This window comes from Sus scrofa, chromosome 9 (assembly GCF_000003025.6).
Source record: "Sus scrofa isolate TJ Tabasco breed Duroc chromosome 9, Sscrofa11.1, whole genome shotgun sequence".
NCBI classification, from domain to species: Eukaryota; Metazoa; Chordata; class Mammalia; order Artiodactyla; family Suidae; genus Sus; species Sus scrofa.
The window spans coordinates 103500438-103514223 of NC_010451.4; the positions used below are offsets into that span (position 1 = coordinate 103500438).

Here is a 13786-nt window from a genome sequence, read left to right on the forward strand (position 1 = left end):
TTCCCTTGCCCCAGTGGTTTCACCTATGAAAACCTTAAGATTGGTTTTGAAACCTGTGAATTTGTTTGTTTTATAAATAAGTTTTTTGTGTCATTTTTTTTTTTTTTTAGCTTCTACATGTAAGTGATGTCACATGGTATTTGTCTTTGACTTACTTCATTCAGTATTACGATAATCTCTGGGTTTAGTCATGTTGCTGCAAAGGGCATTATTTCATTCCAAGAATATATTATTTATTTTAATTTATTATTACTATTATTATTATTATTTTGTTTTTTAGGGCAGCAACCGTGGCATATAGAGGTTCCCAAGCTAGGAGTCAAATCAGAGCTATAGCCACTGGCCTATGCCACAATGCCACAGCCACAGCAATGCCAGATTCAAGCCAAGTCTATGTCCTACACTGCAGCTCAAGGCAATGCTGGATCCTTAACCCACTGACAAGGCCAGGGATCGTACCTGTATCCTCATGGATACGAGTCAGATTCATTTCCACTGAACTATGATGGAGACTCCCAGAGTATATGTTTTAAAATGCCTCATATATTGTGTTTATTTGGAGTTTTTCAATAAGGAATTAAAAAATAAGGATAATTTATGTTATTGTATTGCTTTTCTAACCTCCAATTCTCTAAAATGGAATGAACACTACATAAACAAATAAATCCATTTTATGTCTCCATTTTCCTAAAATGCCGTTGAAGTTAATGATCATATATTCATTAATTTATACGAGTTTTTGGAGTGGGTCTATTCATTACTGGCATTATGTTACTTTTGAACTCACAGACTAGTTGCTCTTGAAATAAAAACCCCAAACAAGCCGTTTATTCAGCTCTGAAACCTTAGTTTTGTATTGGTCTCAGAGGCATCCTCTACTGGTGAGTGTGTCCCCTGTGGTCCCTGTGACTGACTTCTGGCAGACCTTACCAAGCATCTTTCCTCAACACACTAGTTATGAGAGATAGAATACAGACCCAGGTTTGCTGTACTGGTCATAGAAAATTTCCATGAGCAGGTTCCAGGTAATGCCTCCATTGACAGAGTATTCCAGAAGAACACCTTGGTTACGGTTGTTTGGGGTGATCAGGCATCCATACATGAAGTAAAATTGGATAAACTCAGCATTAGTGAGGTTTAGGTCCACGGTGACCAACAGTCGACTGCAACCCTAAGGAAAAGAAGTAGAATGTGACAACACAGTGATAAGAAATCGTCATTATAGGTTTTAGGTAATCTCTGGCTTCTATCCTTCTTTTGTAATACAAGTCACATCATGTTGCAATAATGATTTTTCTCTCCTATTATACTAGCTCCTAGCATGGCCTCTAGCACACAGCAGACACTCAGCAAATATATGCTGAACTTTACAATTTCGGTATTAAAACTTACTTACAAAGGGCAATGGATTCTAAGGAGACTCTCTTCGATTTTCTTCTAAGCAATATGAGGGCCGGAATTAAAGCAACTGTTCTATTTTTATTAAAATATTTCCAGTTATTTACAAGTATCTGCTGATTTTTTAAAAAGGCATCGGCTATTAATAAAATAGCACATTGAAATGACTATTTTAATATGAATTTTAAAACAATGTCCAAAAGTTTAATACAATTTAATTGTAATAAGCTTCACTATTACTTTTTTTTTTTTTTTTTTTTGGCCATGTCCTGTGGCATGTGGAAGTTCCTGGGCCAGGGATTGAACCCAAGTCACAACAATGACCCGAGTTGCTGCAGTGACCATACCAGATCCTTAACCCACAGAGCCACTGGGGAATTCCCTATAACAAACTTTTAATGTAAACTTTTATAGTTGATTTTAATATTTTCTATATCAATTCATTAACACAGGTAGTCCTTTCTTAGTTGAACCTATGAGGAAAACCTCTTAGAGTTCCATCTAAGCTAGGAGGAGTACTGCGAACACTGCATTCTTAGTCACTGTTGATAATTATAAAAATCCCACATCCCATGTGTTCTCGTGTTATTCTTGGGCTAAAATACCAGTACACTTCATTGACACAAATGCAAACTCTAAGGTAGGGCTTGGTAGGGAAATAAAGAACTGACAGTGAATCTGTTGTTTAAAAAAATAAATTGCTGATGAAGGGCATTCAATTATAGCATTGGAGAAAACTCTGCTTTTAAACAAGCCATCTTTGGCAGCAAAGTAGAATAACTAAAAAATTCCTCAAAGCAGTTTTCTAACATTCACAAAATCATCTGCTATAAATACAAATGTCTAGAAATTACTGACAATTATTGTTTCTTGGATAATTTAGAGAAAGGATTAATTGTTGTTAATAAATTCAGGAAATACTGAAGCTCATTTTGCAGATTTTTGGCTCCTTAACTCCCAAATCTGTTGCAAGCTCAGGAATTTTCAATTCAAGCAGCATCCAGATGGAAGACCCTCACGCACTGTGCAAGCACTCTATCCCAGGATGGGAATTCATTTAAGACCTTTTAAAACGTGTACTTAAATGTGCCTGGTATTGACACTACCCTTCATAATTAAATTACCCCAACTAATTTGTAATAGGAAAATTTTGAAAATTACTGGCATTGTTTGACTTGAATAAAGTTTAAAGTTCATATTAGGGTATGCATTTAGCGTGTCTGACTCTGAAATTTGCTTTGCCAATTGAACTTCGAAAGAGATTCAGTTTGTTGGGGGAGAACTCAGAGGATGCAGACATGAACACAGGGCAGCCCAGCACTAACCCCGCTGAAATGGAGAGCCATTCCCGAAGCCACAGCTCCACACACGGTACTTAACTTCCCTCCATTCATAGTCAGCCAGTTCTGGTTGGAGGGGGCTCGATTGAAGTTGTCTTTGAGTTGGGTTGGAAGGGAGGTCTCGGGCTCATCACAGTACAGGCCACCCCACTGCTCGTCACAGCTGTGAGTGGCAAAGGGGAAAGGAAAAGTCAGCATCAAACACAGCCCCTGCAAGAGTGCTCTCAAATTAGTGAAACCAACTCTTTTTTTCTAGCCTGAGATGAGGAAAGGTTACTTATCTTCACAGAGCTTGCTGGAATTCACCTGCTATTCTTTACAGTGCTTTAGGTTAGAAATAAGCTGTGAATTAACTGCCTCTAGGATTTCCTAAAGTAGCGATTTGGAGAGAAGTGAGAGAGAAGCGGCTGGAGAGAAAGAAGCAACTTCAAAGAATTTACTAGAGCCATGTCCCTACATGACACAGCTCTGGATGGCTTGTAAACAATTGCAGCTGCCAAACTAAATGGGTTGGTCCTGATAATTTATGAAATTGGTTTTTTTAACAGAGGTTTAGGCCAATGAGAAACCCAAGAGGCCATGTTCCAAACAACAGAGGGCACTGTGGATGGCATCTGCCATCTTTCACCACAGGACCGAATCCCCTGTGCATTGTGGGAGGAAATATGGATACAGGACTGGGGGGTCCCAGGGTCTCTGAGGTCATGCTGGATATAGGCTAAAATCATTAATCAAAGGAAAGACTTCCCAGGTGTGCAGAGATTAGTGGAGAAGAGACTACGAATTCTCTTTCAGGATCTTCGTTCATGCTGCCTATCAAACATCTAATCTTTGAAAATAAAACACAGAGGCCTGGGGTACAAAGACACACACACACTTTATTTCTATCCTTCTGAAGATGCAAAGGCTCTCCAAGAGAGACTTCTCCTTTGTCTCTTCATCAAATACACTTGGTGAATTGGTCAAGCATTTACATGCTTTCTTATGCAAATAACAGAGGAATACCCATCAAACCACCAGTAACACATATCATTTTACATATATTCAGACCTAAGTGAGAACAATACATATGATGTATTCTTTTCAGTCAGAACACACTGAATTACTGAACCTCTTTTAATGTCTTTTTCAAGGCTCAGGTCTATCACGGAAACACAGAAGGAAATAAAAGACAGTCAATTATAACTCAGCCTTCTCCTTACAAGATAGCTATTGTTCAGTTCCTGATCTCTAAGCAAGAATGACGATACAATAGCCTTATACTCCAGAGTCAGCTCCATGTCAGATTGTAGGGAAAATATATAACTTAAGGCAGCTGGGGAGTGATTCAGAAACCAGCTTCAGAAAAATCTCCTGGCTGGAATGTGAATCAGGAACTTCCTGCAGAAGGAAGGGAAAAAAGAAAATCTACTTACACACAGTTTCCCTGGATGCACCGTCCATGGCCACTGCACATATCTATGCAGCCGTCCCCGATATAGACATTATCTATTGCCCACGTCTGCTGCTTGTCAAAAGGAGCTGGTTGATGCCAACGGAAACGAGTAGCTTGGGACCTTTGAAGAAAAAGAATTATAATGGAGGATGTGTTCTGCCATGTCTGAACAGGGGCGTGGAGGAGTGTAACACAAATGCTCACACATGCTCGCCTGTGTTGTGAAAAAGCGTTCATTATTGGAATATTCTTTGTAAGCTTTGATGAACCAAACCAAACCAAACTGTACTGCAATAGCTTGAGGATATATTTTGGGACAAAGCGCTTTCTGGGCTTTGTAAAAACAGACTAAAACAGAAACTAAAACTAATTCTAAACTAGTCGCCTCAGGGGAACAGTGAGCCCTGAATTTTGTTTGGAAACACAATGTGGGGGGACACCAGGGCTGCTGCTAACTTAGGTTTGCAAATTAGGAAAAGAGGCCTGTCCTTGGAGTCGCCGAAACCATGCTGCGTTTGACTTGGGGAGAGGATTTCACCTCCTAAAGCCAAACCCTTCTCGGCAATGGGTCTCACATAGCATTCACCAGGGATTCTCACAATAAAGTCTCAGGAGGACTGTGGGGTATAAATTAGAAGGATCAGTGAAACCCTAGATAAATGGACAGGGGAAAAAGAGAGGGTAATAGGTAAGACTGGGTTTATTTTATATTGATTTAAATGCAATATAAATAAAACCCAGAGATTCTCCCATTCCAGAAGCAGAAATATATTTGCTTATTTGCATAGCCTGGGGGAGTGTCTGGTTCAGAAACACAAATAAACTTATGTTTGCAGAGACACTAGATGGCAGTAAAATCCAAACAATGCCTGAGGCTTCAGTGAGCCTGGACATTCAAAGACCATGGACGAAGTCATTAGGGAAAGCAACTTTTGTTCCGTGGATTTATATACTTCTGTCATTAAGAGATATGTTCATCATTTGACTAAGAGATATCTGTTTTAGGTAGGGCAAAAGAGCAAACAACAGCAAGGATTTCAAATTTTCTAATTGAACACATTTACACTTGCTTTAGAAAATAGAAAAGAAACAGAGCAGAAGTCAGATTTTCCTTCTGAAAATAAACAGTTCAGTTCGATATTTGTTTACCGAGCATCGCCGCACTCTTTTCTCCATAACCCGTCTTGCTCGCCAGCTCCCATCTGTTCCTCTCAGCGGAGAAACGTCTACCTAATACCCTCCTGTCACTTTCTGTTGCATTTAACTTCACCCCATGCTCCTCCTTGGCCCATGAGGCTCTACCTGCACTGAGACCTCTCTTCTCGTCCCTCAGCCAGGCTGCTCGATTCTGCAGCCTGCACCCCTTTAAGCTCCCCAAACTCCCCAAATCGTCCCTGCCTTCTGCCTGCACGTTTTTTCCTTTCTCTCTGCCTGATTAACCCCTGTGATGTCCTTCGGGTCTCAGAGGAAACGTCAGGTCCTTACAGAGAGAGATTCTTTCGTATTCCTTTACAAATTACATTCCTTCTACAGCAAACTGTTCTTTTCCTTTCAGAGTATTGAACACAATTGTAGTGATAGACTTATTTGCATATGTATTTCTTAAATGACTGTCTCCTCTTCAGAAGAGTAAGTTATAAGGAAGCCAGGTTAATCCTTTTTTGTTCAACATGATACACTCGGGGTACAGCACCTAGAGCTTAGCAAGTGCTTTAAGGTGTGAGGAGTTGGTATTATCATGGGAAGCAAGATGCCCCCTGGGGTTGTGCAATTCAGTGGTTCTGCTGATCAGCTAATTTTTAAAAATTATTTTTTTTTTATAGCCACACCTGTGGCATGTGTAAATTCCTGGGCTTGTGGGGAGAATTGGAGCTGCAGCTGGGCCTACACCACGGCCACAGCGACACCAGATTTGAGCCACATCTGAGATCTTTCCCTTGGCTTGCGACAATGCGGGACCCTTAACCCACTGAGTGAGGCCAGGGATGGAACCTGTATGCTTGTGGACACTATGTCGGGTTCTTACCCTGCTGAGCCACGATGGGAACTCCCTCATCAGTTAATTTTTAATGACTACATTTATTAATAGCTATACCAGTTTACGTGAAGCAATGTCTTTATAAATAACATAGTGGAATATCATATTTCCATAGCACATCATTGCTTGGATTTTAATAACAAGTCAACACTTGCAGACATTCTTTTAGACTTTAAGATTTCTTTTTTGGCCACTCCATGGCATATGAAGTCCCCAGGTCAGGAATCAGACCTGAGCCGAGGTTGTGACCTACACCAAAGCTGTGGCAACACCAAATCCTTAAGCCACTGTGCTGGGTGGTGGATTGAACCTGTGTCCCAGTACTCCATTTATGCTGTGGATACTGTTGCACAACAGCAGGAATGCCTCTATTTTTTTTTTTTTAGAAGACAAATATATACTTATATAAAGGATTAAAATACAGTTGTAAAATAATTTTCTCATTATTACTGAATGTAAGAGTAATACACAGATGGGAGTTCCCATTGTGGCACAGCAGAAACAAATTCGACTAGGAACCATGAGGTTGCATGTTCGGAGTTCCCATTGTGGCACAGCAGAAACAAATACGACTAGGAACCATGAGGTTGCATGTTCGATCCCTGGCCTTGCTCAATGGGTTAAGGATCTGGCATTGCTGTGAGCTTTGGTGTAGGTCACAGACATGACTCGGATCTGGCTTTGCTGTGGCTGTGGTGTAGGTTGGCAGCTGTAGCTCTGATTTGACCCCTACCTAGCCTGGGTACCTCCATATGCTGTGGGGTATGGCCCTAAGAAGCCAAAAAAAAAAAAAAAAAAGAATAATACACAGAAATAGAATGTCAAAGATTTTAAACACTTCCACCATTCAAAAGAAGCCAGAGAGGATTAAAATTATTTAATTTTCAAAGGTGAATCAATAAATCTATATTTAATATTGAACCAAACCACCAAAGACTATTCCTTCTAAAACCTAAAGACAAAAATTGATTGAATTTGTCCCCACAGTAAGGATCAGTAAGACATAACAAAATTTATAACTTATTGAGCTTTATTTCTGACCAGTATGGAATGAAAGTAGAAATTAGCATGACGTTTCTCTAAAATGAGATGAGTAGAAATTAAATCGTGCCCTTAGATTGGATAAAGAGAATAAACTATATACTTCTAAGTAATTCATAGAGTAATGAGTATCACACCAAATTTTATGAGAAGTTTCCAAAGACTATAAGTTTCTGAAGGGCAGGGAATATCTCTGTATTCCTTTGGGGAATACTGGTTTGTGCCTTCAGTGCTTGTAGATAGTAGGCGCGTAATAAAATTTCCTTGTTCCTCTGATATCTTATACAGGCTCCATAATCTTTTATTAAAGCCTTTATCACCTTTATTAGAAGTGCATACTTTTGCATAGTTTTCTCTGTTGGATTAGCCTCCTTATCATTTTATCACTGGTGACATCTCTAGATAGGGCTTCAGAAATACTCACTGAGAGAATGTGAGATAGGCAGCAATGAAGGTGGCAGGAAGAATCGAATAGGAAACATGTTGAGGGTGGGTAGGCAGGGACTGGGGGTCAGGGGTGGAGTGGACAGTGAATTGATGGCTGTTAAAAGGGGAGGTGGGGTTTCCTAGCAGTGGGGAGGTGGCCTGGGCTGCCTAGCAGGTGGGGCTTTCTGAACACTGGCTGGGCTGAATCACAGTCTAGGCAGCCACTTATCAGAAAGATTATATACAGGATTTCAGAGCCAGATGCATGGTTGGAGTTGATGGCTTTTATGGGGACTTCAGACCATGACATTTTCAGTGTGGACAACTCTGTGGCATTCCAGAGAAAAGCAAACAGTGGGCGACCACATACACAATGTACGAGAACTGGAGTTGGCAATGAGAGCAAAGATAACTAAAGACTGTGATCTGCACTCTGGTTCTAGTAAATTCTATGTCCATAGTGAGTAACTTTATATATATATATGATAAAGGCGTTAAATTCGATGCTTTTAAGGAACCCATCTTAAATGGAATAATTTTCTATTCCTGGGGATAATCATACCTACCCCATGAAACAGGAGATGCATAGACTGTCCAATATATCTTATAAGAAAAGGGGACACTTTCACTAAGGGGATAAATCGGAATACCAGTTAAAAAAATGAAAGTCTGGAAGTTGAAGCTCCAGGACATCTTATTCCCATCCTTGTCACAGGTTCACTGTAGAAAGGGGCCAAATCGGTTATGTTTATGTGCTGACATTTCCCCGCCTGCAAAACGAGGGAAATGCTACTTCCCACCTCACAAGGGTGTTGTGAAAATTAATTAGTTCATGTTTACCAAGACCTGCAAGTGTCTTGGTGAAGTCCCTTGGCAGGTGTCATCATTTATCCTGAAGCTTCCATATAATGATGGCTTTCACCAGCTGCTGCTTCTTGGCATTGTGGGGAAAGTGGCGGCAGAGCAGATTTCTCCTTTTTCTATATCCTTGAAATGTCTCTCCTTGCATGCTTTCTGAATTTATATCATTTCCTCTCTGTCTACAGTATAGTGTAAGTGCTCATAAATGTTGCTTGATAATTAAACATCCTTTGCAAAGTAGTTAAAAAGTGTTGTTGTCAATAGTACAGTTTTCATGACTGCTCTCCCCAGGAACTTTCCTCACACTGTCTACACATCTTTTAATAAATCGTGATACAAACTGCAGAGTCTTTCCTATCTACTCTTTTCTTCAGAATGGCTCTGTCTACATAGGAAGTCCTCATTTTCAGCAGCATCATCCAGAGAAAAAGTCCTTTGATGGAAACAATACATTACTTTTCAAAAAGCCTTCTCAGTCTTCCTGATGTTTCTTTTACTCTCAAAGAGGTACATAAAATATTAAAAACTAGAAAAAAGAGCCAACCCTCTGACTCCGCCAATGAAGGCATTGAAGCCCAAGGCCATAAATCACACTAATTCATGTGCAAAACTGAGATAAGGCAAGGATATATTGGTTCATTATTACTCTGTATTCTCAACTTCAAAACCCTATCTCAACTTGTACAAAATAATCCTATTCCTATCATTATCCCTAAATTTGAAAAGATGTTTAGCTGTGGGCAGCTGTGTCTCCTGCCGCTGAAGGTATACACAAGTCTATCTTGACTTCTGCAATTCCATGTCAGAGGTGAAGTCCCTGGCCCTCTGTGTTTGAGTTAGAAGCTTGGCAGTGCCTGTCTCATTTCAAAATGTGTCCCACATTTGCCTTGCTACCCAAGACCCTGCCTTTATATTGGGCATAAAATTTCCTCCGTGACTCTACGTCTCTGTGTTGGACAAAAGTGGAGAATATTCTAAAGAAGTTATATAAATGGCCAAAAACACATGGGAAACACATGATCATAAGTCATTAGAGAAATGCAAATCAAAACCACAATGAGATAAAACTTCATACCCACCCAGATGACTATGATGAAAAAAACCCAGCAATAACAAGTGTTGGCAAGGATGTGGAGAAATGGGAACCCTCATAAGCTCTTTGTCGGAATGTAAAATGGTGTAGCTGCTGTGGGAAAACAGGTGGCCAGTTTCTCAAAACATTGAACACAGAGTTATCATAGGACCCAGAAGTTCCATTCGTAGGCATATACTTGAGAAGAAGCATAGAGAGCTCAACTGAGCAGAAGGTCATAGCCTATGATCTATAGACAAAAATAGGCTAGAAAGGAGGCATGAACTTTGGTACCAGGAGTGTGAATGAATCACCTGTGAAGGGCTCTAAAGGGATGGGCCATCCAACAGGGGAACCCAAAGACCCTGTTCTAGAGGATAACTTGATAAAGATGACACTGAGCTATGAACAAAAGAAGGAAGTCACACTTTGTTGTGGAAACGAGCAGGTGACTCTTAGAAACTGTTTTGTACAAAGGTCTCATTTCACAGGTGGGAGGACTGCCAGTCAAGGAGGGAGGGTTCTAGAGCTTTTTAAGTCTAGAACTGAATCTGAAACCCACTAACTCCTGACTTGGCACATTGTTGCTGGAGTTGGTGTGTTACTGAGAACCCTGGCTGTCCTGGATGTCAGGTAAAGGCTGGAAGACCACGATTTGGCAGCTGGCAGGGGTCACTTAATTTGTGCATCCCAGGTCTTTTGGGAGAAAATGCTCTGGGTGATTGTAATGAAACATTGGGCATTTACAGGACACTAAATCAGTGCAATGTTTTGGCATTTTTAGGGAGCACTAATCTGTGCATGAAAGAATGTATACTGTCACTTGCTTTTCTCTTAAATTTCTTGTTTTAATTCACTGAGGTCTGAATATTGTCAGGAGAAGAGAAAATGTTTAGACTACAGGTTACGATCTCAGGCAAATGTGATAAAGCTAAAGTACCCCTATAAGGTGACCCAGATCCTTCAAGATACCTCTGGGGAAGTAGGGTGGAAAGCACATGACAGTTAGTAATAGGAGAATTTAAATGAGCCACCTCACATGGCCTTTTTTTCTTCCTTGATAGAGAAACAAATGGAGAACTTTGGTGCAATTCTGGTTCAGCCACTGACTGTGTGTCTGTGATGAAAGCAAATAACTTCTTAGCTCTCATCTTAAAAGCTTGACTTTAGCTCTTATCTACTTGAGGTTGGAGAATTAAGAGACATGTCAACCCATAATGCCATTTGCAGCAACATGGATGGAACTAGAGACTCTCATACTGAGTGAAATGAGTCAGAAAGACAAATACCATATGATATCACTTATAACTGGAATCTAATATCCAGCACAAATGAACATCGCCACAGAAAAGAAAATCATGGACTTGGAGAATAGACTTGTGGCTGCCCGACAGGAGAGGGAGGGAGTGGGAGGGATTGGAAGCTTGAGGTTATCAGATACAACTTAGAATAGATTTAAAAGGAGATCCTGCTGAGTAGCATAGAGAACTATGTCTAGATACTCATATTGCAACAGAACAAAGGGTGGGGAAAAAATGTATACATGTAAGAGTAACTTGATCCCCATGCTGTACAGTGGGAAAAAATAAAATAAAAAAAAGACACATGTCAACCAACTATGTTGATTTATATCCTAATTTGAAAAAAACTATAATACATCTTAGACAAACAGGGACATCTGAACACTGAATACTTAGTAAGTACAAGAAACAATCATTAATTTTTTGGTATGATAATGATTTGACAGTTATTTTAAAAAATTATTTTAGATATACAAACTAAAGTATTTACAGTTGAAATGATATGATGCCTAAGATTTGCTTCGAAATAACACGGGGGGCAGGAGTGAGCAGTGCTATTGATGAAACATGGTTGGTCATAAATCATTGTTAAAACTGTGATGATTATGTTTTATACTATTCTCTATAATTTTCTATGTTTGGATCTTAAATAGATAACTGTGAGTCAAAAATAATCTGTGATCCCTTCAAACTCACAGTAAAATTTTGATTTGAGTATTACAAATAAAAGACTGGGTATCCCTTTTTTTTTGCAAAATAAAGTTATCTTTGCTGGTAATCATAATTGTAATGATAACAGAAATCACAGGAGTTCCCATCGTGGCACAGAGGAAATGAATCCAACTAGGAACCATGAGGTTGTGGGTTTGATCCCTGGCCTCGCTCAATGGGTTAAGGATCCAGCGTTGCTGTGAGTTGTGGTGTAGGTCGCAGATGTGGCTCGGATCCCTCGTTGCTATGGCTCTGGCATAGGCTGGCAACAACAGCTCTGATTAGACCTCTAGCCTGGGAACCTCCAAATACCATGGGTGCAGCCCAAAAAAAGACAAAAAAAAAAAAAAAAAAAAAAGAAACTACAGTGCTCTGAGCACTACTGAGGGCATTAAATACAAATAAGATGAATTTCCTAAATAAGATGAATTTCAAATAAGATGAATTTCCTATAACTTACAAAATACATCCTACATGGAGAGTAACTTATATTTAATTGTTAAAACAATCCTAAGCATCTGTACGTGGCATATGTACAAAGTACAGCCAAATCTCAAATTCTCAGATAAAACTTTGGCAACAAGGCTGACAGGTGATAAAGCTCAGAGGAAATGCAGAACTTTTGGAAATAGTTTTACTCTCTGTTGTAGTGGAAATAGATTTAATTTGTCTTAACCTAATGCCCACATATATATTAATATATTCAGTATGTAAAAATCAATAGTACCATGGTTTACACCAGCCAAAACTGTTTTATGTTTGTAGTTCTGAGACACCAGCATAAATATGGTAAAGCAATAGCAGCAATGTTCAAAGTATCAAAATGATGTATGAGAAGACAGAAATATAAGAGAAGACCAAGGCTTCTTTGACTGGATTGAAACATTTTAACAAGATGTTCAGTAATACCAAGGCTTGCAAGAAGTCTTTCAAAAGATACTGATAAGCTGGAAGTAAAAATATAGAGAAATAAAGAGTACCAGGGAACGTTTAAATAATCTCTCTTTAAAAGTGAACTAGTGATTCACTTGAGTATTTCTCCATGATGAATCCAATAAATACTACGCTTAGTTATTTGGTATTTCTTTTCCTTGTGGTTATACTAGGTGGGATTTTCACTGACAAATATCCCTCTTCTCTTAAATTTGTTCACCTGCAAAAAGTGTCATCTCCTCCAACCTCATTTCATCACCCAGTCCTTCCACAATCTCTTTGCCCTTTCTTGGGCTTATCACCTTTTCTTTAAACTTCTGCACACATTAAGTGGCTTTCGTGCTGTCGCTAAAACCACCTGGCTTCCAAAGCATAGTAGTTGATCTTTAAAGACAGTGGTATAGCCAGGTCCTTAGGGCTAGTAGAAGGGAATGGATCATCTTCAAATTGTGACTTAAAATAGCCAGGTCACACCTGAGCCTTCCAGTGGCAGTTCTCCCAACCCCGCCTTTCTTGCTGGATTTGGGTTACTTGCCCTTGCACTGACTCACCCTGGTTCTCAGGTGACACTTCAAGAACCCGTTCCACTTGAGCCACCTGTTATTTTTAGGTCTGGGATTAGTTGAGGAGGAGGCAGATTCAGATTAGAGGCTATGAAATTGATTTTCGGCATCTTCCTATTTTTTTTCAGCCTCTCTAGAGAACTCCTGGCATTCTCCTTCCTATTTCTTCTAGGACTATATCTCTTAGGCAAGCAATAAAGACGTAATATTAATATAGTGGATAAGCCCATGGGCTCTAGGCAAGACAGGCTGTGTTTATTTCCAGTATCTCACCAAAAATCATTCTTTTGAAGGTCACTGACTCTCTTCTTATCGAAAAATCTAGTAAATTTACTGTGAAACCCTTTTTTTCTTCATAATTCTGGGGAACCTTTGTCACTGACGGCCATCGCTTTCTGCTCGATAGTTTATTTTCACTTGGCTTTTAGATACCATGTTATTCTGATAATAATAATAATAATAATAATAATAATAATAATAATAATAACCTCCCTTATTGCATCCTCCTGGTTCACTTCATAGCTATTTCTACTCATTATGCAATTAGGGATCTTTTCTTGTCTATCTAAATGCTCGCCTATGAAGAGCTGCTGCAGTTTTACAGCATTGCCTGTGACCTCTATGTTTATGCCCCCAAAGTTCATTATCTTCCCTGTGCTCTGATTTT

The 13786-nt window shown here is 39.5% G+C and overlaps 1 protein-coding gene across 1 annotated transcript in view; it reads right to left on the reverse strand.

Moving 5' to 3' along the window:
* The window catches only part of RELN (reelin), a 502874-nt gene that overhangs the window by 39583 nt on the left and 449505 nt on the right, over positions 1-13786 (reverse strand). The window contains 3 exon segments of the mRNA XM_021063495.1: positions 978-1171; positions 2724-2901; positions 4154-4294. Coding sequence (XP_020919154.1) covers positions 978-1171; positions 2724-2901; positions 4154-4294 — 513 coding nt within the window.